We start from the raw sequence: 18,472 nt of genomic DNA on the forward strand, positions 1-18,472 counted from the left end.
CAGACACACGGCCCCACGCAGCCCCGGGGCAGCCTGAGCCGCTCTGGTTTTGGGGAGCAAGCCCCGTTCCCAGATCTCTAGGCACAGACACCAGTGCCGCGCCGCGCCATCCCGATCGCGGCCCCTCACAGCCGCCGGACTACATCTCCCAGGATGCAGCGCCGCGCCGCTATCTTTAACGCCCCCTGGCGGCAGCACGGGGCGCTCCACAGGCGCGGCGGGCGGGCTGAGGCGAGCGGAGCCCGGGCGGCGTCGAGCGGGGCGAGGGGCGCGGGCTGGAGCCGCTGCCCACCGGCCCCAGAGCCGGGAAGGGCTGCGGGAAGGGTTAGTGCGAGCTCGCTTGTGCGAGGAGCCGCGCCGCAACCATGGGGAACCGCGGGATGGAGGATCTCATCCCGCTGGTCAACCGGCTGCAGGACGCCTTCGCCGCCATCGGGCAGAACGCCAACCTCGACCTGCCGCAGATCGCCGTGGTGGGGGGGCAGAGCGCCGGCAAGAGCTCCGTGTTAGAGAATTTCGTCGGGAGGTGAGCGGGGGGCGTCCCCGGGGGCGCGGGCAGAGCTGCCGCATGGCCAGCGCGGTGCGGGGACAGCGCCGCGGGGTCTGTGGGCAGCGCGGTGCGGGAGCAGCGCGGGCAGAGGCTCCGCACGGGCAGAGGCTCCGCACGGGGAGCGCGGTGCGGGTGCAGCGCGGGCAGAGGCTCCGCACGGGCAGCGCGGTGCGGGCAGGGGCGCAGGGACAGCGCGGGCAGAGCCGCCGCACGGGCAGCGCGGTGCGGGCGCTCTGAGCGCGGTGCGGGGACAGCGCTCCGCTCGCAGCTCCTCGGCTCGGCGCGTGTGTGGTGCGCGGGCAGCGCTGCAGGACGCCCGGGCGCTGCGGTGCAGGGGTACGGGGAGGCGCGGGAGGGAGAGTGGGGAAGGGAGGGCTCCCCGCCTGGGGGCATTCCGCAGCGGGGTCCCCGCCACTGCCGCACCTTGGCGGCCGGTGGGAGCCCCCCCCCCACCTTGTCCTGGCTGTTACATAACGGAGGGGGCTGAAGTGGCTGTGGGGGCCGGCCCCATCCATCCCCTGCTCGGTGCGGGGCTCAGAGATGGATGTTGTCGCTGCGGGGGGGTGATGCGGAGGGTGTTTAAGTTTAATCTGCTCTGTCCCCCTCCCCCAGCCCAGGCTCGCTGTCCTCCATAGCGGATGCCATGTCAGGAGCCGCGGGGAGGCTATAGGAAGGACGGGGTTACAGCTCTCCTATATGCTCAAATCCCCGGGTGCTACCATTTTGTGATAGGCAATATACTGATGCCTTCCCTTCATGTGACCTTCGCATTCATCATCTGCAACTTGAGTAAATTGCAGATCGCGCTGCTTGGGTATCTGCTCCAGTGCAGACACACAACACCTGGGGGGGGGGGGGGTGTTCCTCACCTTTTCCCTGGCCTTGTTAATTAATTGTATTAAGTTATATACGGGGTTTAGTTATCAAGGGGGTTTTTTTTTTTATGCTATGAGGAGCACGCAGGTTTCTGGTGACTTGCCTTGAAAGCAATGACTGCTGATACCTGGTCAGATGCTTGCGTGGGTTTTTCTCTTTCAGCAAACGGCATTTGTGACAACATCTATTGGATCTTGTTCCCCCACCCCCACTTTTTCTTTTAAGCTGTTTGCTGTTGGATGGCTTATAGAGCTTTGCCACTGTCAGAAGGGTCTGTGGTGTGGATTAACTGCTTGTTCAGCTGCAAGTAGCCTCAAATTCTGGACCTGTGCAAGGGTATCTTTGAGCAGTGAGTGTAGGGTGTGCTGGTATAGTAGGAGGAAGGCACAGGGGGTGTATCTGGTACAAGGAAAGCATGGTCAAAATATTTTTTTTTTTTAATTTTCTGCCATAGATCAAAGAGTTTTGAAAATTTAAGAATATAAAATGTAAAGAGTTTGGCATCTTTTCTAGCCAACTTCCAAAGGTCCATTCAGTGTATCCCCCAGAGATGCTGGGATCATGCCAGCAGGACATTGCAGAAACACATTTACTGAGCCTCAGGTCATAGTCCAATATCCACTTGTTTGTCCATAGTCACAGAAAAAAAAATAAAAATTCCTGCCACCCAAAAAAAAACTTGTTGGGCTGTAGCTTTCTAAGAAGGGGGAAATGGATCTTCTGACATCTTCGAACAAAACAGGTTCACCTGTTGGCTCTGCTATTTTCATGCTTTCTAGGTACTGGCAGTCAAACCTCTTAAATCCTTTTTAGAGGATCTGTGCAGGCAGTGCTGCAGTGGTGTCGTAGATAATGTAGGGCTGCTGGGCCAGAGGAGGATTTGTTGAAGGAAGGACAGTCGGTGTATTGGGGTACACTCCTCCTCTCCTTTAGACCAAGGGGATCTACTAATCCTTGGTGCATCTCCACTGGAACCAATTTAGAGCTGGGGATTTTGTCTGCTTGGTGGAAAAGATATGAATTCAATTATTTTCTGTCTCTTTCTGATGACTCCTGTCACAGGAGAACTTATGACCTCACTGTATCCCATCAGCTGTCTCTCTAGCAGCAAGTTACAGTGCTGTGGCTTTTAGAAAATGAAATAATTAAGGGTCCCCTGAGCATGAGCTGAGAGCTGTCTGTAGAAAAGCATTTAGAGGGAATAATTGGAGGGGAAATGGAAAATGTCAGTGTGAAGAGGTCTTTCTCCATTTGATACCCCTGAATGCTAGCTAGTTTAGACTTGGTAACTTGAGACCTCTTACCACAGAATGTATGTGTATATGCTGCAAATCCCAATCCTGTTAAAATAGTGTTGAGGCCCTGCTGTAATGTATAGTCTCTTTTCTTGCTGTGTGGGTATTGGAAACCATGATAAAGAGCTATGGAAATAGTACCCAGAATAAGCATGGCTCTTCAGTGTGATTGTGATAAGGGCTGTTTTCTTGTCTGAGCAGTCATAAGAAGAAATTGTGTGTAGACCTACTGTGTACAAATACAATTATTGCTGTAGTGTGGACATGGCATATGTCACTGCTCCAGCTTGATACCAGGATGGTGGTGCAGCTATTGCTCAGCAGCTGCTCGCTGTGAATGTGAGTGCTGATGGCTTTCTCTCTGAGTGGATGGAAATCTGTGCAAGAACAAATGCTGATGTGCATGAAGCAGGCACTTCAGGAGAGGGGCTGGAGGCCCTGCCAGTGCTGATTTCCCTGCTCAGGACCTGCAGGGCTCCTTTCAAATTGTCATCAAGTCACGTTTCCCTAACAGGACAGCACACTTGCCCCTTGCCAGACCTGTGTTGTGGCTATGCAGGGCTTCAGTCCAGGGCTGATGAAGGCATCTTGCAGTAGCACTGAGTCCCACACTCAGTGGAAACCTACAAGCAGGGAGGAATGATAGTTCCTGCAGTCAGTGTTTACTTACATGTCTTACCAAACAAACATTTTTTTTTCCTCCTGAATTCGATGGATTACTAGTTGCTGCTAATTGCATTTTCAGTGACACTTACTCTGCTGTTAACAGATTATCCAACAGTGTAGAGCTTGTATTTATAATACCAGATGTCAATGTGGCTGCTATGTGTGCTTTTGCTGCTGGAGTCTCAGCATGGTGACTTGGATACCGGCTGGTGGTGATAAAATCTGGAGAAACAAGAAGCCATGTAGAAGCCAGACAGGTGACACATCTATCCACAGGCTGGTTTATCATGGGCCCCAGAACTGGAAGGAAGGTTAATCGGGTGAGCTCCAGGCATTTCCTGTTGGTGTGGCTATAAACTTGTAGGATAACTCAGGTTGGAAGGGACCTCAGGGATTATTTAGTCTGTTCTTAAGGTGTTGTTACTTCCCTGCTGCCTCCTATTCTAAATAAATACGTCTTGGAGCAGGCACCTGTACCAGCAAAATTAGTCTGATAAAAAGAACAAAGCATGTGGTATGTGCTAATTTGACTTGAGAGCCCAAATGACTGAGGAGGTTGTATGAGACAGCCCACAAGGCTGTTTGTATAATCATCCATGTTCACTTTTACTTTACCATGTGAAAATAACGAATATGTTTTCATTAAATCCTGTAATCTCAGAGCACTGTTACACAGATCTTTTGATTTCTGGGAGTATTACTGTTATCTGTGCTTTACAAACAGGAAAATTGAAAGCACTGGGCTGTGTTCAGCTAGTTCCCAGAATGTCTGTGCCTTGTGGTGTTGCTGTCTGATCCAAGGCAGGGTGCTGCTCAGCCCTGCTGGGACAGCTGCGTTGCTCTTCATGGGGGAAACAAGGCACCTCTGACTTCTCCAGAACAGATGGTTTCAGGGGGCTGCTGAGGAGGCAGTGACTAAGGGCTGGGAACAGTGGGTGGAAGGACTTGAATGGAGATGAAACCATCTTGTTTATGATCAAGGGACCTAAGCAGTTCCAAAGTTGTGAGAAGTGTATCAGTGTTTATTTGACCCCAGACCTGAGCTGGAATCTGGTACCCCACAAGCATCTTCTCTTGGAAGCTGTGCACCCAAAATAGGGGTTCTTAGCAGTCTGTCACCTGGCTCTGATGGTATATGCTGGATTCCATGATGTTTGTGTGTTGCCTGGAAGGAATCAGGAGACAGATGTGGGCCTAAACTCAACCACGTTGGGCTAACCTTGCCTTTCTTAACACACTGAAATTTCCACATGGGTAAAAGAGCAGGAAAAATGCAGCACTGCAATGCCTGTGGCAGTGGAAAGGCTGAATACTCATTAGGCATAGCTGCAGTAATTGCTGTGACAAAGTCAGGCATGGGCCTGGCAGCAAATTTCTCTTTGCCTGTTTCCCATACTGGTGATGCAAAGCTAGATCCTGAAGCTGCAGGGTTTAGTTTGGCTTCAGGTGTAACTTTGAGGAGCAACTTACTACCTTCCACAGCCATTTAGCAATAAATACACCCCTGAGATATGATGAGGGAATGCCTTCCTTGATAATACACACTTCGCTTTGTTAAGGAAAGCTTCCCCAGCAAAATACCTTCAGAGACCATCAGCAGTATTTAGCAAATAGGTGGAAATGAAGGATCCTAAAGGGATACATGAAGAGATCCAGATAGTTGGCCTGTTCCTGCAGGAAAACAGTTTTGTTGATGAACCTTTTACTTTTAAGCTGCTCAGGCTTCTGCTGCATTATGTGCTTTATGAGCTTGAATGTTGAGGATTGAGTGTTCAAATCTTGTACAAGTCATAGCTACATTATATATAGATTGGGGATGTCTGTTGTACTGGGCAATGCCAAGCATCACTGCAGTACTTCAGGGGCAGATTTAAGTTTAAACAAGAAGATACACGCACGACATGTGCTTTGGCCACAAAAGAGGTTTTTAAGTGTGCTTCTAAATTCTTGAGGGTTCTGATTTGAGATGTGTGCTGGCAAAGAGATGATTAATTGCAAATCATGGCCATTTAACTGTTGTATGATAAATACATCTGTGAGCTGGTCAGACACTGTTGTGTATTTGCAGCTTAAAAACACAGGCACTGCTTGTGAACTGACTTATTTAGGGTTGCAGTGGATGGTGCAAGAGCTAGGGGTAGGATTCTGCTGCTTAGAGAAATAAATTATGGTCAGATAAGTCCTTCAGATGGCAGCCAGTCTTTGGTCTCCAGTGAAGAAAATACCTGTTTTCATCTTGGATTAATTGGGGAAGGAAGAAAATATGGATCATTGGGGGAAAATGAGTAATGTGTGGCAGCAGACCCCAAGATAAAATAATTTCACCTGAGAAAAATCTGTAGAGCTCTGGGCAAACAGTTGCGGGAGGAGGAATGCTAGAAGACACATAATTAAATTATAACATAACATGGATGTCTGTGAAGGGAAAATCCCATGAATCTCAGTATTCATAGATGCAGCAGCAGTGTCTGCCAATGTTTGTTGTCAACTTGTTTTAGTCCGATCAGCGTTGGTTCAAATAAGTTCAAGTCTAATATTTTTTCTATTTCCTGCAGCAGTAACATGTTCTCTGCAGATCTTGTTAGCTGTATCTTTCAGCTTCACTCTTTAGTGATCATCTCATGGTTCTGGTAACTGCCCACTAGCCTTATATTCTCTAGAAGAAGAGATCTTCATGGCATGTTTCAGATCATATCAGATTTTACCTAGGGAATGGAAACCAGCTGCACTCCAGTAGGGAAACTGGTGCTCAGTGTTGTGCAGGTTGATGTTTGGACCTACTGGTGTGTGAAAATGACATGTTGCCTTGTCATTGCTGGAATTTGTCACCTGATAGCTGACAGCTCAGGGATGCTGCATTTCCTTGTGTGGACTCTTCCTTGTTAGCATGGTAATCCTCAAGTTGAGAGTCTTAGAACTAGTCCTTACTATATTTTGAGATAAGTAAATGTGGATTTTTTTTTGTGTTTCCTCAGTAAACAGGATGCAGTGATACAAGGCTGTAGAGGGAACAGAACCAGAGGGGAAAAGAGTCAGAAGTTCCCAAAAGCTAAACTGTCAGCTGCTCCTGTTTTTTAAAACTTAGTGTGCAGTCAAAAAACCTAAATAAAACCAGGTAAAGCAAAGATGACCTACTGTTTTTAAAGAGTACTGGTTGTTTTCAGGAGTTGTTCAATACCTATCTGGGAACACCAAGCCAAGTCCTTGACCCTGACTTTTCCAGATGCTTGGAGCAAGCAGAACTCTGCTGCATTTAAATAGAAAGAGTGGGAGTCTGTCTGCAACACCTCCTATCTGAGGCAGCTTCTGAAAAATGTTATTCTAAGGCAGGAAGTTAATCCCCTTCCTGATCTGGTGAATTCCTGAATGTCCCTGCTTTGTACTTCAGGTTTGAGTCTGTACAAGCATGAGTAAAAATTCTGGATAAGGTTTTTTGAGGAGTTAATGAAGCAGCTTACAACTTAGCATAAGTTAATCAAGAAAACAGTTCTTGCTGTATTCTAGCTACTGGGGTGAAACTTATTATGATGCCTTGAGCAGTGAATTTATTGGACAAGAGCAAACCCTTGTGTGCTCCACCCGTGTAAGCCAGTATTAGTTTTTTGTTTCAGGCAGTGCATGAGTAGTAAAACCAGAAGAGTTAGTGAAGGGGTGGCAGGCAGTCATCTAGAAGCATATGGTGTTCAGCCTAAGTGCTCAATTGGTAAAAGTGGTTCTGAGGTGGTGTCTGTCAAAGGAGATTTACTGATGATATGCAGGGTAAACCTACTTCCTTGATATGCCACTAAAAAAAAAAAAACACTGCAAAATCTTTTGGTGTAATACTTTTTTCCTTCTTGGACTCACAGATCTGTGACCATATGAGTCAGAGTACTGTTAGTTGGGAGGAGAGATGAAATTAAATCTAGTCCAAAAAGAAAAAAAAAACAACCCAAACCCAGAAGTCTAGTCATGCATGGTGGGAAAAATAGCTTACTAGTGGGACAGTTTCTCATTCTACTTGAAATTTTCTCTTCCTGGCTTCTGACCTGATTTTGCACATTCTGGTAGAGAGTGGAATCTCATGGTTAAGGAATATTGCCTCTTATTATAGGTAAATGGGCAAGTTCAGCCTTGAGGTAGAATTATGTTCTTTGCTCTGAAGCTAAATTCTTCATGATTAATTTTTATACCTTTTTCTCCATCCTTAAAGGAGAGGCTGTTGGTGTCTCCCATGACATGTGGGTGTATTTCATTAATGGACACTTGAAATAACACTGGAAAAGGTTAAGCATAAAGTGACAAACTGTTTTTCTTAACAATAAATGTTGAGAAACTCTGTAAAGATGCACTGCAGTGTCTGTCTGCAAAGGCCTGCTTCTCTCTAGAAGTGTTGTGCCAAGAACTTCAGTTTTTCATGCAGGTTGGTTTGCTCAGTATCTTGCAGGTTACTTAGGTCTGCTCTGCAGAGGTTGGGTCTGGTGCTGGCAGATTTGCCAACCTTTGGCTGCTGGCATAGATCAGGTGCAGGATTCGATGAGTGAGGGTGAGTCCCAGAAAGCACTGGGAGATGAGAAGCTACCCTAGGTGGCCTGGTAGCACTTGAATTTTTCAACATGGTCTTTCAGGGCAAGGATGGGTAGCACAGCCCTACAGAGGACTGAGCCCAGGTTTTGTACCTAGGGACTTTCAGCACTTGGATGTTCTGGTCCGGTTTGGAGGTGGTCAGCCTGCAAGCAGGACTGGTTCTGATAAACAGCAAAAAGTTTTTTCTCTTAATTTATATTTATCTGTGATCCATCTGAAGCACACATCATGCCTACTTTGGGGTGACTTGATGTCACTTGATACTTGACTATAGTAATGCAAACTGGATGTGTTGCTCAGAACTACTATAGATACTGGGTTAGCCACAAAGAGAGGGCTGAGAACATTTCAGTAGTTACTGATGAGCAAGCAAGACTGCATCAAAACACTGTGATGGGCAAATGAGGGCACAGTTTAATGTTAGATATGTTTGGATACTTTGTACTTAGGTCCAGCTGTATTTTCAAGGTCCATTAGTGAATATTTTAATAACAATTGAATATAAAGTGGCTCCACAGTTTTCTTAGTCTGTTTTATATAGGTGGGCAGACAGGACAATTAAGTTGCTGGTGTTTGCTTCCTTTGTGACCTTCAGGTTTGTCACAGCTCTGAGCCTGATGCTGACTGTAGTAGATAACTGCTTTGCTTTCCTTCAAGACACAGTACAGGAATAATGAGCCCTGAGTCTGAAATCTAACAGTGTCTCTGTTTTCTCCAGAGCATCTGACATGGCAAGTTTTGGCAGACCCAGCTATGACCAAATGGAAGTGAGATGGTCCCTGGTTAGTAGCTTCTTGCAATTCAGCATAACGTGCTTTTGGAAGCTTCTTGGAAGCAGACGTTATGCAAGCTCCTCAAGCTGTGTCTTGCTGACTGGAAGCAAACTTGCCAGCTTCTGCCATTTTTCTGCAAGTCTTGTGACTTGTGTGGCTTTTCTTAGAGCCCTGGCCACAGCAATTGAGCGAACAGAAGAGCAGTGTAGCTTTTGTATTGAAAATAGCAATTTCTGACATGGAGGTTTGAGGGTATTTTTTTTCTTGAAAATATGCTGTTTCCCTAAATGCTTCTGGAGACAAGTATAAGGAATCCCAAAACTTTTAAGACCTGCACTGTCATCTCTTCCCTTCCTAAAAATCAGGGCTTAGTCTCAAATCTATAAGCTCTGCTAAAATACTTGTGTTGCAGTCGCAGCGAACAATAAATGAGGTTTGGAATGAACCCAGTACCTCACTTGTGACGGAAATGGGAATTGAACTGGAGTCTCTGGGGCTGAAAATACTATTTTAATAATGTATTGCCTCAACAGTCTCCTTTAACTCTCCCTTTCCTGTTTCTTATGGCTTTAGGCTGCATTGTTGCAGCTGTGTGGAAGGGTGAAGAGTTAATACAACCGTAACAGACATGGGAAGTGCTGGGCTCCTGTCTGACTGCTCAGCCTGTCATTTTGGGGGTGGGAAACAATCTTGCTGCAAGAGTGGCCAGTGCAGTGTATGTGATGCCTAAGAGAGGACACAGCCAGTGTTAAACTGATACTGCTGTGGATTTTGGCTGCAAAGCCAGGCAGTGCTGCTGTAATGCTGGATAAAAGCTGATCATAAATTGCAGCTGTATTTCAGAGTAGTTTTTCAGCTGCATTCAGACCCTTTCTCATATCAATAGGCAGAAGTCTACAGAGATGCTGAGCAGTCAGTTCTCAACATCTGCAAATGTTTTCACAGCACAGCTAACTTACTCTGGAGAGCACTAGGAGAAACTACAGTGTTTCCCTTTTTTTAAAATTGAGAATGGAAATCCAGGGATGGGGGAGGTGATGCTGAATTTCTTAGAGCAGGGAAAGAGGTACCTAAAGGCAAAAATCTTGAAGTCTTTGTTCAGTTCCTCCTCTTTGTCTTCCTGCCACTCTTACATGTGTAAAGGCAGAGTAAGTTACATAGGATCTGACTCAGGGCACTGACAAATTAACTGACTGTTCCAGCCCCAAGAGCTCTTCCTCATGCAAATTGTTACAAACCTCTAAAACATTGGGTTTATAATGACTGTCTATTTGCTACCTGCCTTCCAGCACAGGAACAATTCCCTGTCAGCAGGGGAATATATCTGGTGACCTGTTAGTTCAGAATTAAACCAATAAACCACAAAGCTCTAACCTTCACAGGTTTTATATTGATACTTAGCTTTGCTGACTTGTTTATGATTTTCTCTGAGCTTACACTACTCTGGGTCATGATGGGACCTCTTGATTCTAATACATGTTAGGTTTTCTCTCTTTCTGGCTGCTGTGATCTCTTGTATAATCTCTGGCTGTTTCTTAAGCTGATTGTGCTTTTACTTTTAATAGAAGCTCCTCTATGAATAGCTGGGAATTGCCTGAGCATGGTGGTAGCCTTGAGAGGAGATCTGTTGCAGTGGGGTTAAAGCTTTGGGTAAGGAGGAGGTTGGTACGTTCCAAAATGCAGAATACCCTCAGGGATTGGTGCATGACATGTGTCACACTGCAGAGCTGATGCTGCAGCTCCAGCCCTGAAACTCAGGTCACCTCTTCTACATCATGCAGCTCTCAGCAGAGATACCAGCAATAAACTTCTTCCCTCTGGGCTGTGCTACTTTGATTTGTTCATGTTCCCCTAAGAATTACTCTGCTTATGCCTATTTGTACAAGATGTGTTTGTTATCTCAGGCCTGCAAACTACCACACACCCCAAACTCATTTTAGAGAAAGATATCCATTTCCTGCAGGAATCTGTATAAACTATTGAAGGAATGATATTTCAAGAATGTTTACTGCAAAAGAATAAGTGAGTTACTGCATTGGCACTTGATATTTTGCCAACTTCTGCTTGGACAAAGTTGAACTTGCATTGGACACCTGGAGGGGCAAAAGCAGATGTCTTAGAAATCAGTGCATTGGAGGAGAGGAGATACAAGGGAGAGAAATTTAGTTAAACCCTTTACTTGTGGAAAATAAGGAAAGTAATAGAAGGCTGTAAGACTGTGGTCAGTCCAAGTCGCTATGCCACAGTTCTGCTATCACAATACTCACTAAATAAGGCAACACCTGTTTTGATTTTCCTTTTTTGTTGTTGAATTTAAGCCCAGCCTTTTTGTCACCTCCCATGGTCACTGCCCAGATTTGACTAGAGCAAAGTGTGCCTTGTGACATGAGAAGTGCTCTTCCACTGGCACATTGGAACTAGACAGGAGGTCAGAAGCTCAACTCTTTTACGACTATTGATCCAATTTTTGTTCTGGAATAGCATGAAATGGAGACGTCTTGTGTGGTTTCTTAAGTAGAGTTTAATGCTTCTGACTTTGCACTAGTGGTGTTTGCCATCTGTCTGCTGGGTCTTCTTCAAGGGCTTTAAGAGGCAGTGCCTCAGCACCGTGTTCCGAGCCCAGGTTGAATATAATAATATCTGGAGCTGCAGAGGTGCAGTGCATAGCAAAGAGCCTGGCATTGATCCTGCATACTTCTCCAGGCAGAGCAGAGATATAAATTTGCATCCTAAATTCCCTCTGCAGGACAGCTGTGCACTGTGGGCAGTTTGGTCAGGATGCCTGAGTGCAGCATAACTCTGTTACCTCGTGGAATTCTGTCCTTCCTGCCTGGCCTGTTGGAAGGGAAGCAGCCTTCCTCCCCATCCACAACACACTCAGCCTCTTACCACTGACCTGAGATAAGCTATTAGGGTACATGCATTCATGTTTATAAACTCACCACCAATATGTGGCAACTAACAGCACATCATGGATTGTTGAGGTACCATCCTTCCTCATGCAGCTTCCGACACAGTTCCGTGTCTCATCAAAGTGACTTTGCCTTTCCCAGTGAACTCTTTCAGTTGTCTGTACCCTTTAAGGAATTCAGGCTCTGGGCAGCCTGTCTCCTTTTCTAGCACACAGTGCTGTCTGGGAGTGGAGGAAGTGTCATGCTGCAGTGATGAAATGTGCCTCCAGCTACATTTGTTCTTCTGATGGGTCTTGCAGCAAATACCAGGACTCCAGAGGTGGAGTTTTGACAAGAAATCTAAGGTTATACTTAGCACAAGTATTTGGTATCTTTGAATTTGCCATTGTACCTGGTTTCCTTCTCTGGACAAGAGAAGGACAAAAAAAGGGGGATAAACCCCCTTTTTTATCCAGAGCCTCCATGCAATGAGTAGTGTGAATATTAGTTACTGTGGCACAGTATAATGGTGTCTCTGAACACAGGAGGGCCTCTACTGCTGGGCAGCCTTTAGTCTGGACTCAGCTGCAGCCTGGCTCCAGAGATTAAGACACTGGTGGTGGGAAATAGCAAGGTCAGCCTGCTGCTCATCAGTCTTAGCATCCATTAATCCTGGGGTGTTATTGTGGCTGTGCTTTCCCATCAGCCATTCCTGTCCCAGAGTTTTAGTGTACAGCTTGTCCTTTTGTTTTCTCACAGCTCAAGTTGCAGGTGCTGAACAGGTCATGTTTTTCAAGGCTGCAGCTTTCTGTTACAGCAGAGCCAGGGGTTGTTGGTAGATTTGTTTGTGCCAAAGCAGAGCAGTGTTGCTGCAGTGTTATGACAAATCAGTGCGGCTTGAAAAAGAGGCAAAGATGCTGGGTCATGGGTTTACCTTTCTGGCCTTCAAAAGAGCTGTATCTTCACTACTGTCATAGGGACTGAACTAATTTGATGCTCTGGGGTGTTGCTGCTGCCTGGTATTGTCTTCTTGGGGACTGTCTGGAAATTATAGGGAGGTTCTGCAATTACAGAGAGATTTTTGCCAGGGTATGTATGCTTTTGAAGTAGAAAAAGGAAAACTTGCTTTTGTGCTATGATGGTGAAAATTAAGCAAGACAGACATAAAGGTCTGGTTTACAGTTTCTGGGGTGGAGAATACATCATGCAGTGCAATATTTCTGGTGTTAGTTTTTTTTTTTTTTCCACATGAGTAAAACCAGCCTTGTTTCCTTTCTCCTGGGATTGTAATTCTTGAAATCAAAACTGCATTTTCCACAAATGTGTAATCCTTACTGCCACATCCATTCAGGATACACCAGGCTGCTTATTCTCTTTGAGTTCCTGATATTGTCATGCAGAATCAGTGCTGTATTATTCTTTACTGTGAATATCCCAAGGCAGCAAACAAAATCCAGGACTTCATTTTCTGTTACTCAGAAGATGCTAAAGGAAGCTGCACAGCAGCAGTGCTGCAATTTTCTGCTCTCTCCAGCCTCTGCTTCCCCAGCTCTGCAGCCTGGAGTCAATGCGGCATTTGCTATAACGGGCAGTGACTTTTTGAGATCAGGCAGTGCACTGTAGGCTGTACCACTCTCTAAATAATTCTCAGCAGTAAAATGCAGAGCTCCAAACAAGAAAATGCCTTTACAGTTTTTTACCTGCAGCAGCACAGAGTAAATTGGCTCACAAGTGCACGTGAGGTGCTGGAGTATTCTGTTTTGATTTCCCATCCGTGTTCTACGTCCTCACGCGTTCTGGACTAACCCATCTGCAGAAGATAGCAGGGAGGGAGCTGGCAAATAACTCAACCCTCAAAATGGAGGAGGGGAACAATTTTCCTGATAAATTCTTTCACAGCAGAGATGAACTGAAGCAAATGACATTTTGGATGAGATGGTTGGGTTTGTATGCTGGGAGTCCCTCTTGTTTCTCCACCAAACTCTTGACCTGTAACTGTAGACACTTGCTTAAAACCTCAGCAGCTTGGGGCTGATGCCCACCCGTGAAGGATGCAGGAACTGTGTGGACATCAAACTGATCTGTTTCTATGGAAACAGTAGATTTCACCATGTTTTAGGGGAGTAGGAGGGGAATTATCCCCCTGGGCCTGGTTCTGGCTCTCAGATTGGATTGGTTGCTGCACAGCAATTGTAGAGCAGCAGCCCATGAAGGGATTATCTATCAGCCAGTGATCACAATTAGGGAGAGAAGCACGTGGCTCCAATCTGCTCCCATTGTGGGATGCCCAGGGTCACAGCCCTCTATGGCACCTAAAAACAGAGTTTAAACTTGGTTACTCATAGCCTCAAAGGAGGGCTGCATTACAGTGCAGGCAGCTGCACCCAGACTCCTCAGTTGGGATGGCTGAGGGAATGAGCTGTGCTTGTACCTCACCACACCTTTTAGGCAAGAACTGAAAAGTATTTGTGGTGTCTACAAAGTCTCCAGCAGTGACTGAGAGGGAGAGCTTGGATTTCTAGATAGAAAGAAGGCAGACCATGGAAAATTGACAGTAAGGGTAATGGCTGTGTGTGTTTCCCAAGGTACTCCCTTGTTTCCTACAAATGTAGGACAGGAGCTGTGTAACTCTCTAATGGGGAGAAATTCTGTTTGTTCAGCTTCTGTCTCCATTTACTGTATATAGGGACTTGCTATATTCCATGTTATGTAAACTGAGTTAGGGATGAAGGGCAGCTTCTAGCAGAAATTCTTGCTTTATGCTTTGTAATATAGCCAGTAAGTCAATTGGATGGGATAATCCTGGTTATGGATTTGCAGGGGTGCATCAGAAGAATGCAGCAATATCTCTGTTTTACTTTCAGGTCATCTAAAAATAAATATACAGACCTTGAAAGTCAGGCCAGATCCTGCTGTAAGTTCTACCAAGCATAAAGCTGGGGTGTGCTGGCTTCTTTGGAATTACTGTAGACGTACAGCAGCAGAAATGCCTGGGGCAGACTCTTGGCTATGCCAGTTTAGTCTGCATGCTGGCAGGCCCCCAGGCCATTGACTAGAAGTGTAAGAATGCCTGTGACTTCCTTGGAAGTCTCTTGCCCTGTGGAAGCAGGGCAGCCATGAGGGCTCTGTAGTTGTGCTTCTGATTAACTGGTGCGCAGTGACTCCAGCACAGCCATGACTTGGCATGATGCACACAGCTGTCTTCCAGATTTTGATGTATCCTGAAGCTAGTGGAGTGTGAAACAGAAAAATCAGCCCAAAGGATTCAAATTAAAATAAACAATAGCAAAACTTAGCTTATCCTACTGCTTCCAGGAACCTGCGTGTACATGTCCTCTGTGTACAGGAGAGGGGCTGAGTTGCAGAGAAAGGAGATTTGGAAAGAGTGGATGAGAGAGGCACCAACTGCTATGGATAGCTCCTGGGAACCAGTCTGTGCAGTGAGAGATAAGCCAGAAAATCAGAATTTAGTGTATTTGGGGAGGGGTGGGGCTGTTTCCAAGTGAGCATTCATTTAAAAGTTGCTGTGTGCCTTGCTTCTGGCTTTAGCAGTGCTACAGAAGGTGCTGAGGCAGAAGTCTGAACATGGCCACTGACCTTGAAGTACCGGTGATGGGAGAGAACATTCCCCCAGGGTGTTCCCTCTCTCATTGTCTGAGCCCCCTCAGCCCACACTTGGCTCAACAAACACGTTCTAAGTGGGAGAACCATGTTTTTGATTAACACGTCTGATGTTCAAGGCACGTGGGTGCTCCCAGAGGCATGAGAGCACATGAATATTACAATGCCTTCCAGTAACAAAAACCTTTTTCCTGTCCTGTAAGATCTGGCACTACCAAAAAATTACCTAGACAACAGTACTGGGCACTGTCACCTCTATATATGTACATCAGTGGCCAGTAATTGTGTTGTGTCCCAGGGTGAGGAGACAAGCTGATGATAAAATGACTGAGATGGAAGCTTGGAATTCTACTTATATCCCTCCATGGCACATCATTTACCCCAAATGTCAGTGAAACAAACCTCACCATTATGCCTGTCCACAAGGAACTGGATTTGATTTGCCAAACTCACTGTGTAGGCTTTCAAACAGCCAGGCATGCAGCTTTCTATGGAGGTGGATTCTCTTGGAGGGGGCAGTCTCCTGAAAGATTTCTTGTCTTCTCAGCAGAGCCTGTGGTGTGGGGTCATTGTGGTTTTTGAAATGTTGAGTTTTGCAATACATGTAAGTTTCTGATGTGGCTTTATTGAGTTTATATGTTAACTCTATAAATACACTGTATTTTTCTTATTTTTAATGAAGTGAGAGCACAGTGTGCGGAAAAGATACAGGAGAGCTCCAGAACATGGTATATCCTTGTCAGTGGTGAAAGAGGTGCAGGAAACACAGCAAAGGGGATTCTTGTGGTGAGAATCATGTCAGTTCTGGAGCAGGATGTGGTGTGAACATGTAATACTACTATTGCTACATTTACTTACTACACTGAACTAGCACAGTTGCTGTTCTTTCATGCTTGAAGACCTCAGTGCCTCAGTCTGCACAAAACCTTGGGCAGAACATCCCTCACTTGCTGGCCCCTGTGCTGCTATCGGGTGCAATTCTGCATAAAGGAATAGAGCAGCTTGAGGCAGACTGGGAGAAGGTTACTTTCTGCTTTATTCTCTACCCTCTCTGACTTGTGTTTGCAAATTATCCAGTATTATGTTATAAATGTGTTCAGCTTATACTGGCACTTGTGTTTTTCCCTGCTTGGGCAGCACCTCTAAATTTTCTAGGACAGTCTCTGGGAACTCACCTTAAGCACAACAAATGTCCACACTTGAGAGGCTGCTTGGTCCTTTTGCTTACTGACTTCAGGAGCTGTACTTGGGAGAAGTGGCCAGGTGTTGGAGAGGTTGTTTGAGGGTCAGAACTATTTAACAAAGGAATTGTAAGTGTTCCAATCCAGCACAATAGTGTTAACCTCCCTCTGCACTATTGTAAATAGGAACTCAAGGTACAAGGCAGTGGGAAGCCTTCTCTTTAATTTTTTTGTTTCTCCTAACTTGTATATTATGATGACACTCAAGAACTATTGCCTGTCTTTATTTTTCACAATTGTTTTCTTGAATAATGAATCATTGTGCACAATAATATTGCCAGTATACTGGAAAATGGTGTACTTACAATAGATCTTTATATCTATATGTATCCATTGTGTGGCCAGTACCAATTGCATCCTAAGAAGTTACATTATGCTGAGTGTTTATGGAATTGCTCTTGTTCACTGGTGGGGCAGGACTAGGCATACTTGTGCTGTGGAGGTTGGCTAATAAATAACACAAATTCTCTGGCTTAAAGTTATCTAAAGGTGCTTAATGGAAAAAAAGCATGGCTTAACTAGGAACAAGACTTACTGTATGATTATGAGTCTGTATGACTGATGTCCAGGCTCGTGATGCAGTATGAAAGGAATATGAAAGCTTAGGGCATAGGAAAACAAAATAGCAGGTTGATGGATGTTTTTGTTCATAATGCACCTGTTTTTAATGCCTGTTGTTCTTCTTGCCTGTCTAGCTTTTTTTTTAAGTTGAGAAGTGCTTTGGCTCAGGCAAGAGAAGAGCTCACAGAGCCAACCAAGTTAGCAGGAAACTCTGAATCTGCCCTTTTGGCAACCTGCTGGGTGACAGGGGAAAGAACAAATATGTGCTTGTTCTTGCCCCACACCTAAGTTTTGGAATTGCTTACACATGTATTTGTATGTTGCTTGAAGGATCAGACCAGGAAGGTGCTCCAAGGGCAGTCCTGCATGTTTCTTCCTTGTGGTAGAACTATGTGATGTGTGTTTTGAGGGAGCACCAGGAGTTAGTGACCAAGAAGTACAAAGCTCCTACTGAGCTTGTGAGCTACTTTTGTAGCTACTTTTGTTTTAGGAGTCAATATGAGTAATAGTAAATATTTTTAGTGTGTGGTTAATATGCCCCATTGGTGTCAGCCTGTGTGTTAAGAATTCATTTTCATGTGCTGAAGTAACATGTTTGAAAATACAAGTGCTGTGAGATGAAGGGCTGTTCAGAGAAATGCATAAGCTGTCCAGAGAATGCAGCCCATATGAAGATGTGAATGTTGCTGATGGGCACAGTGACCAGAGGAATTATATGTCAAAGATACCAATACCCCTAGATTGGCTTGGGGTTCTTGTAAAGCACTGTGCCATTATGAGCTAGGGAGGAACTCTTGATCTGGATGTGTGAGGATGATGAACGATCAATTATAAGCCTTGACAGATGAAAATGGTTTGAAGCTGAAGCAGGAGCAGGTCTGAACTGTGTAACCAGACAGTAAAATCCATAGGGACAGAACTGTATTTCTTGTGGTGTATTGGCATAGTGCTTTGTGCAGTGCATTTCTGATTGAATTGCTGTCCCCAGGCACCATCAGAACACAGGAAGCTACAAATACTGGAATTAAAATACAAACAGCCGTGTGAAATTATGGAGGCTGTGTGAATTTTAATTTTCTGAAACTAATACAATCCAAGCTGGGGATTAATCACATCCCTTAATACCCTATTTGTCTGTATATGTTTAATAAGAAATCAAATTGAAATTAAATGATCAGATGCTGGTGTTCCCTTCTGTTCTTTGCAACTACTTTTATGTCTTCATAAACTTCTGTTCTGGCTCTTTAATTGAGGCTTTATGTTCTCTAATGCATTCTAATTCAAGAATCTCAAAAGTCTAGCAAACTATTGACTGCGACAATGCTGTGTTAACTTGACTAGACTAGGCCTAGATTTGTATTTCAGAGCCCTCTACAAACAGCTGTCCAAGCCTTCCAGCTTCTCTGTAGACAGGGAAAGCAAGTATTTGGTC

At 45.3% G+C, this 18,472-nt stretch overlaps 1 protein-coding gene across 18 annotated transcripts in view; it reads left to right on the forward strand.

Moving 5' to 3' along the window:
- Positions 1 to 229: 229 nt before the first annotated feature.
- The window catches only part of DNM1 (dynamin 1), a 65,145-nt gene continuing 46,902 nt past the window's right edge, over positions 230 to 18,472 (forward strand). For 15 of the 18 annotated variants that reach the window (XR_004499670.1, XR_004499669.1, XR_004499672.1 and 12 more), the window contains exon 1: positions 231 to 526. Coding sequence is in view for 13 of the 18 variants with exons in the window: in XM_033518469.1 (XP_033374360.1) it covers positions 366 to 526 (161 nt within the window). In the remaining 5 variants the exon portion in view is untranslated. Of the gene's footprint in view, positions 527 to 18,472 lie in introns of all 18 variants that reach the window. The other 3 variants (XM_015644667.2, XM_033518467.1, XM_015644666.2) reach the window with 1 other exon arrangement.

The sequence above is a fragment of the Parus major genome, chromosome 17 (genome assembly GCF_001522545.3).
Source record: "Parus major isolate Abel chromosome 17, Parus_major1.1, whole genome shotgun sequence".
Classification (NCBI taxonomy): Eukaryota; Metazoa; Chordata; class Aves; order Passeriformes; family Paridae; genus Parus; species Parus major.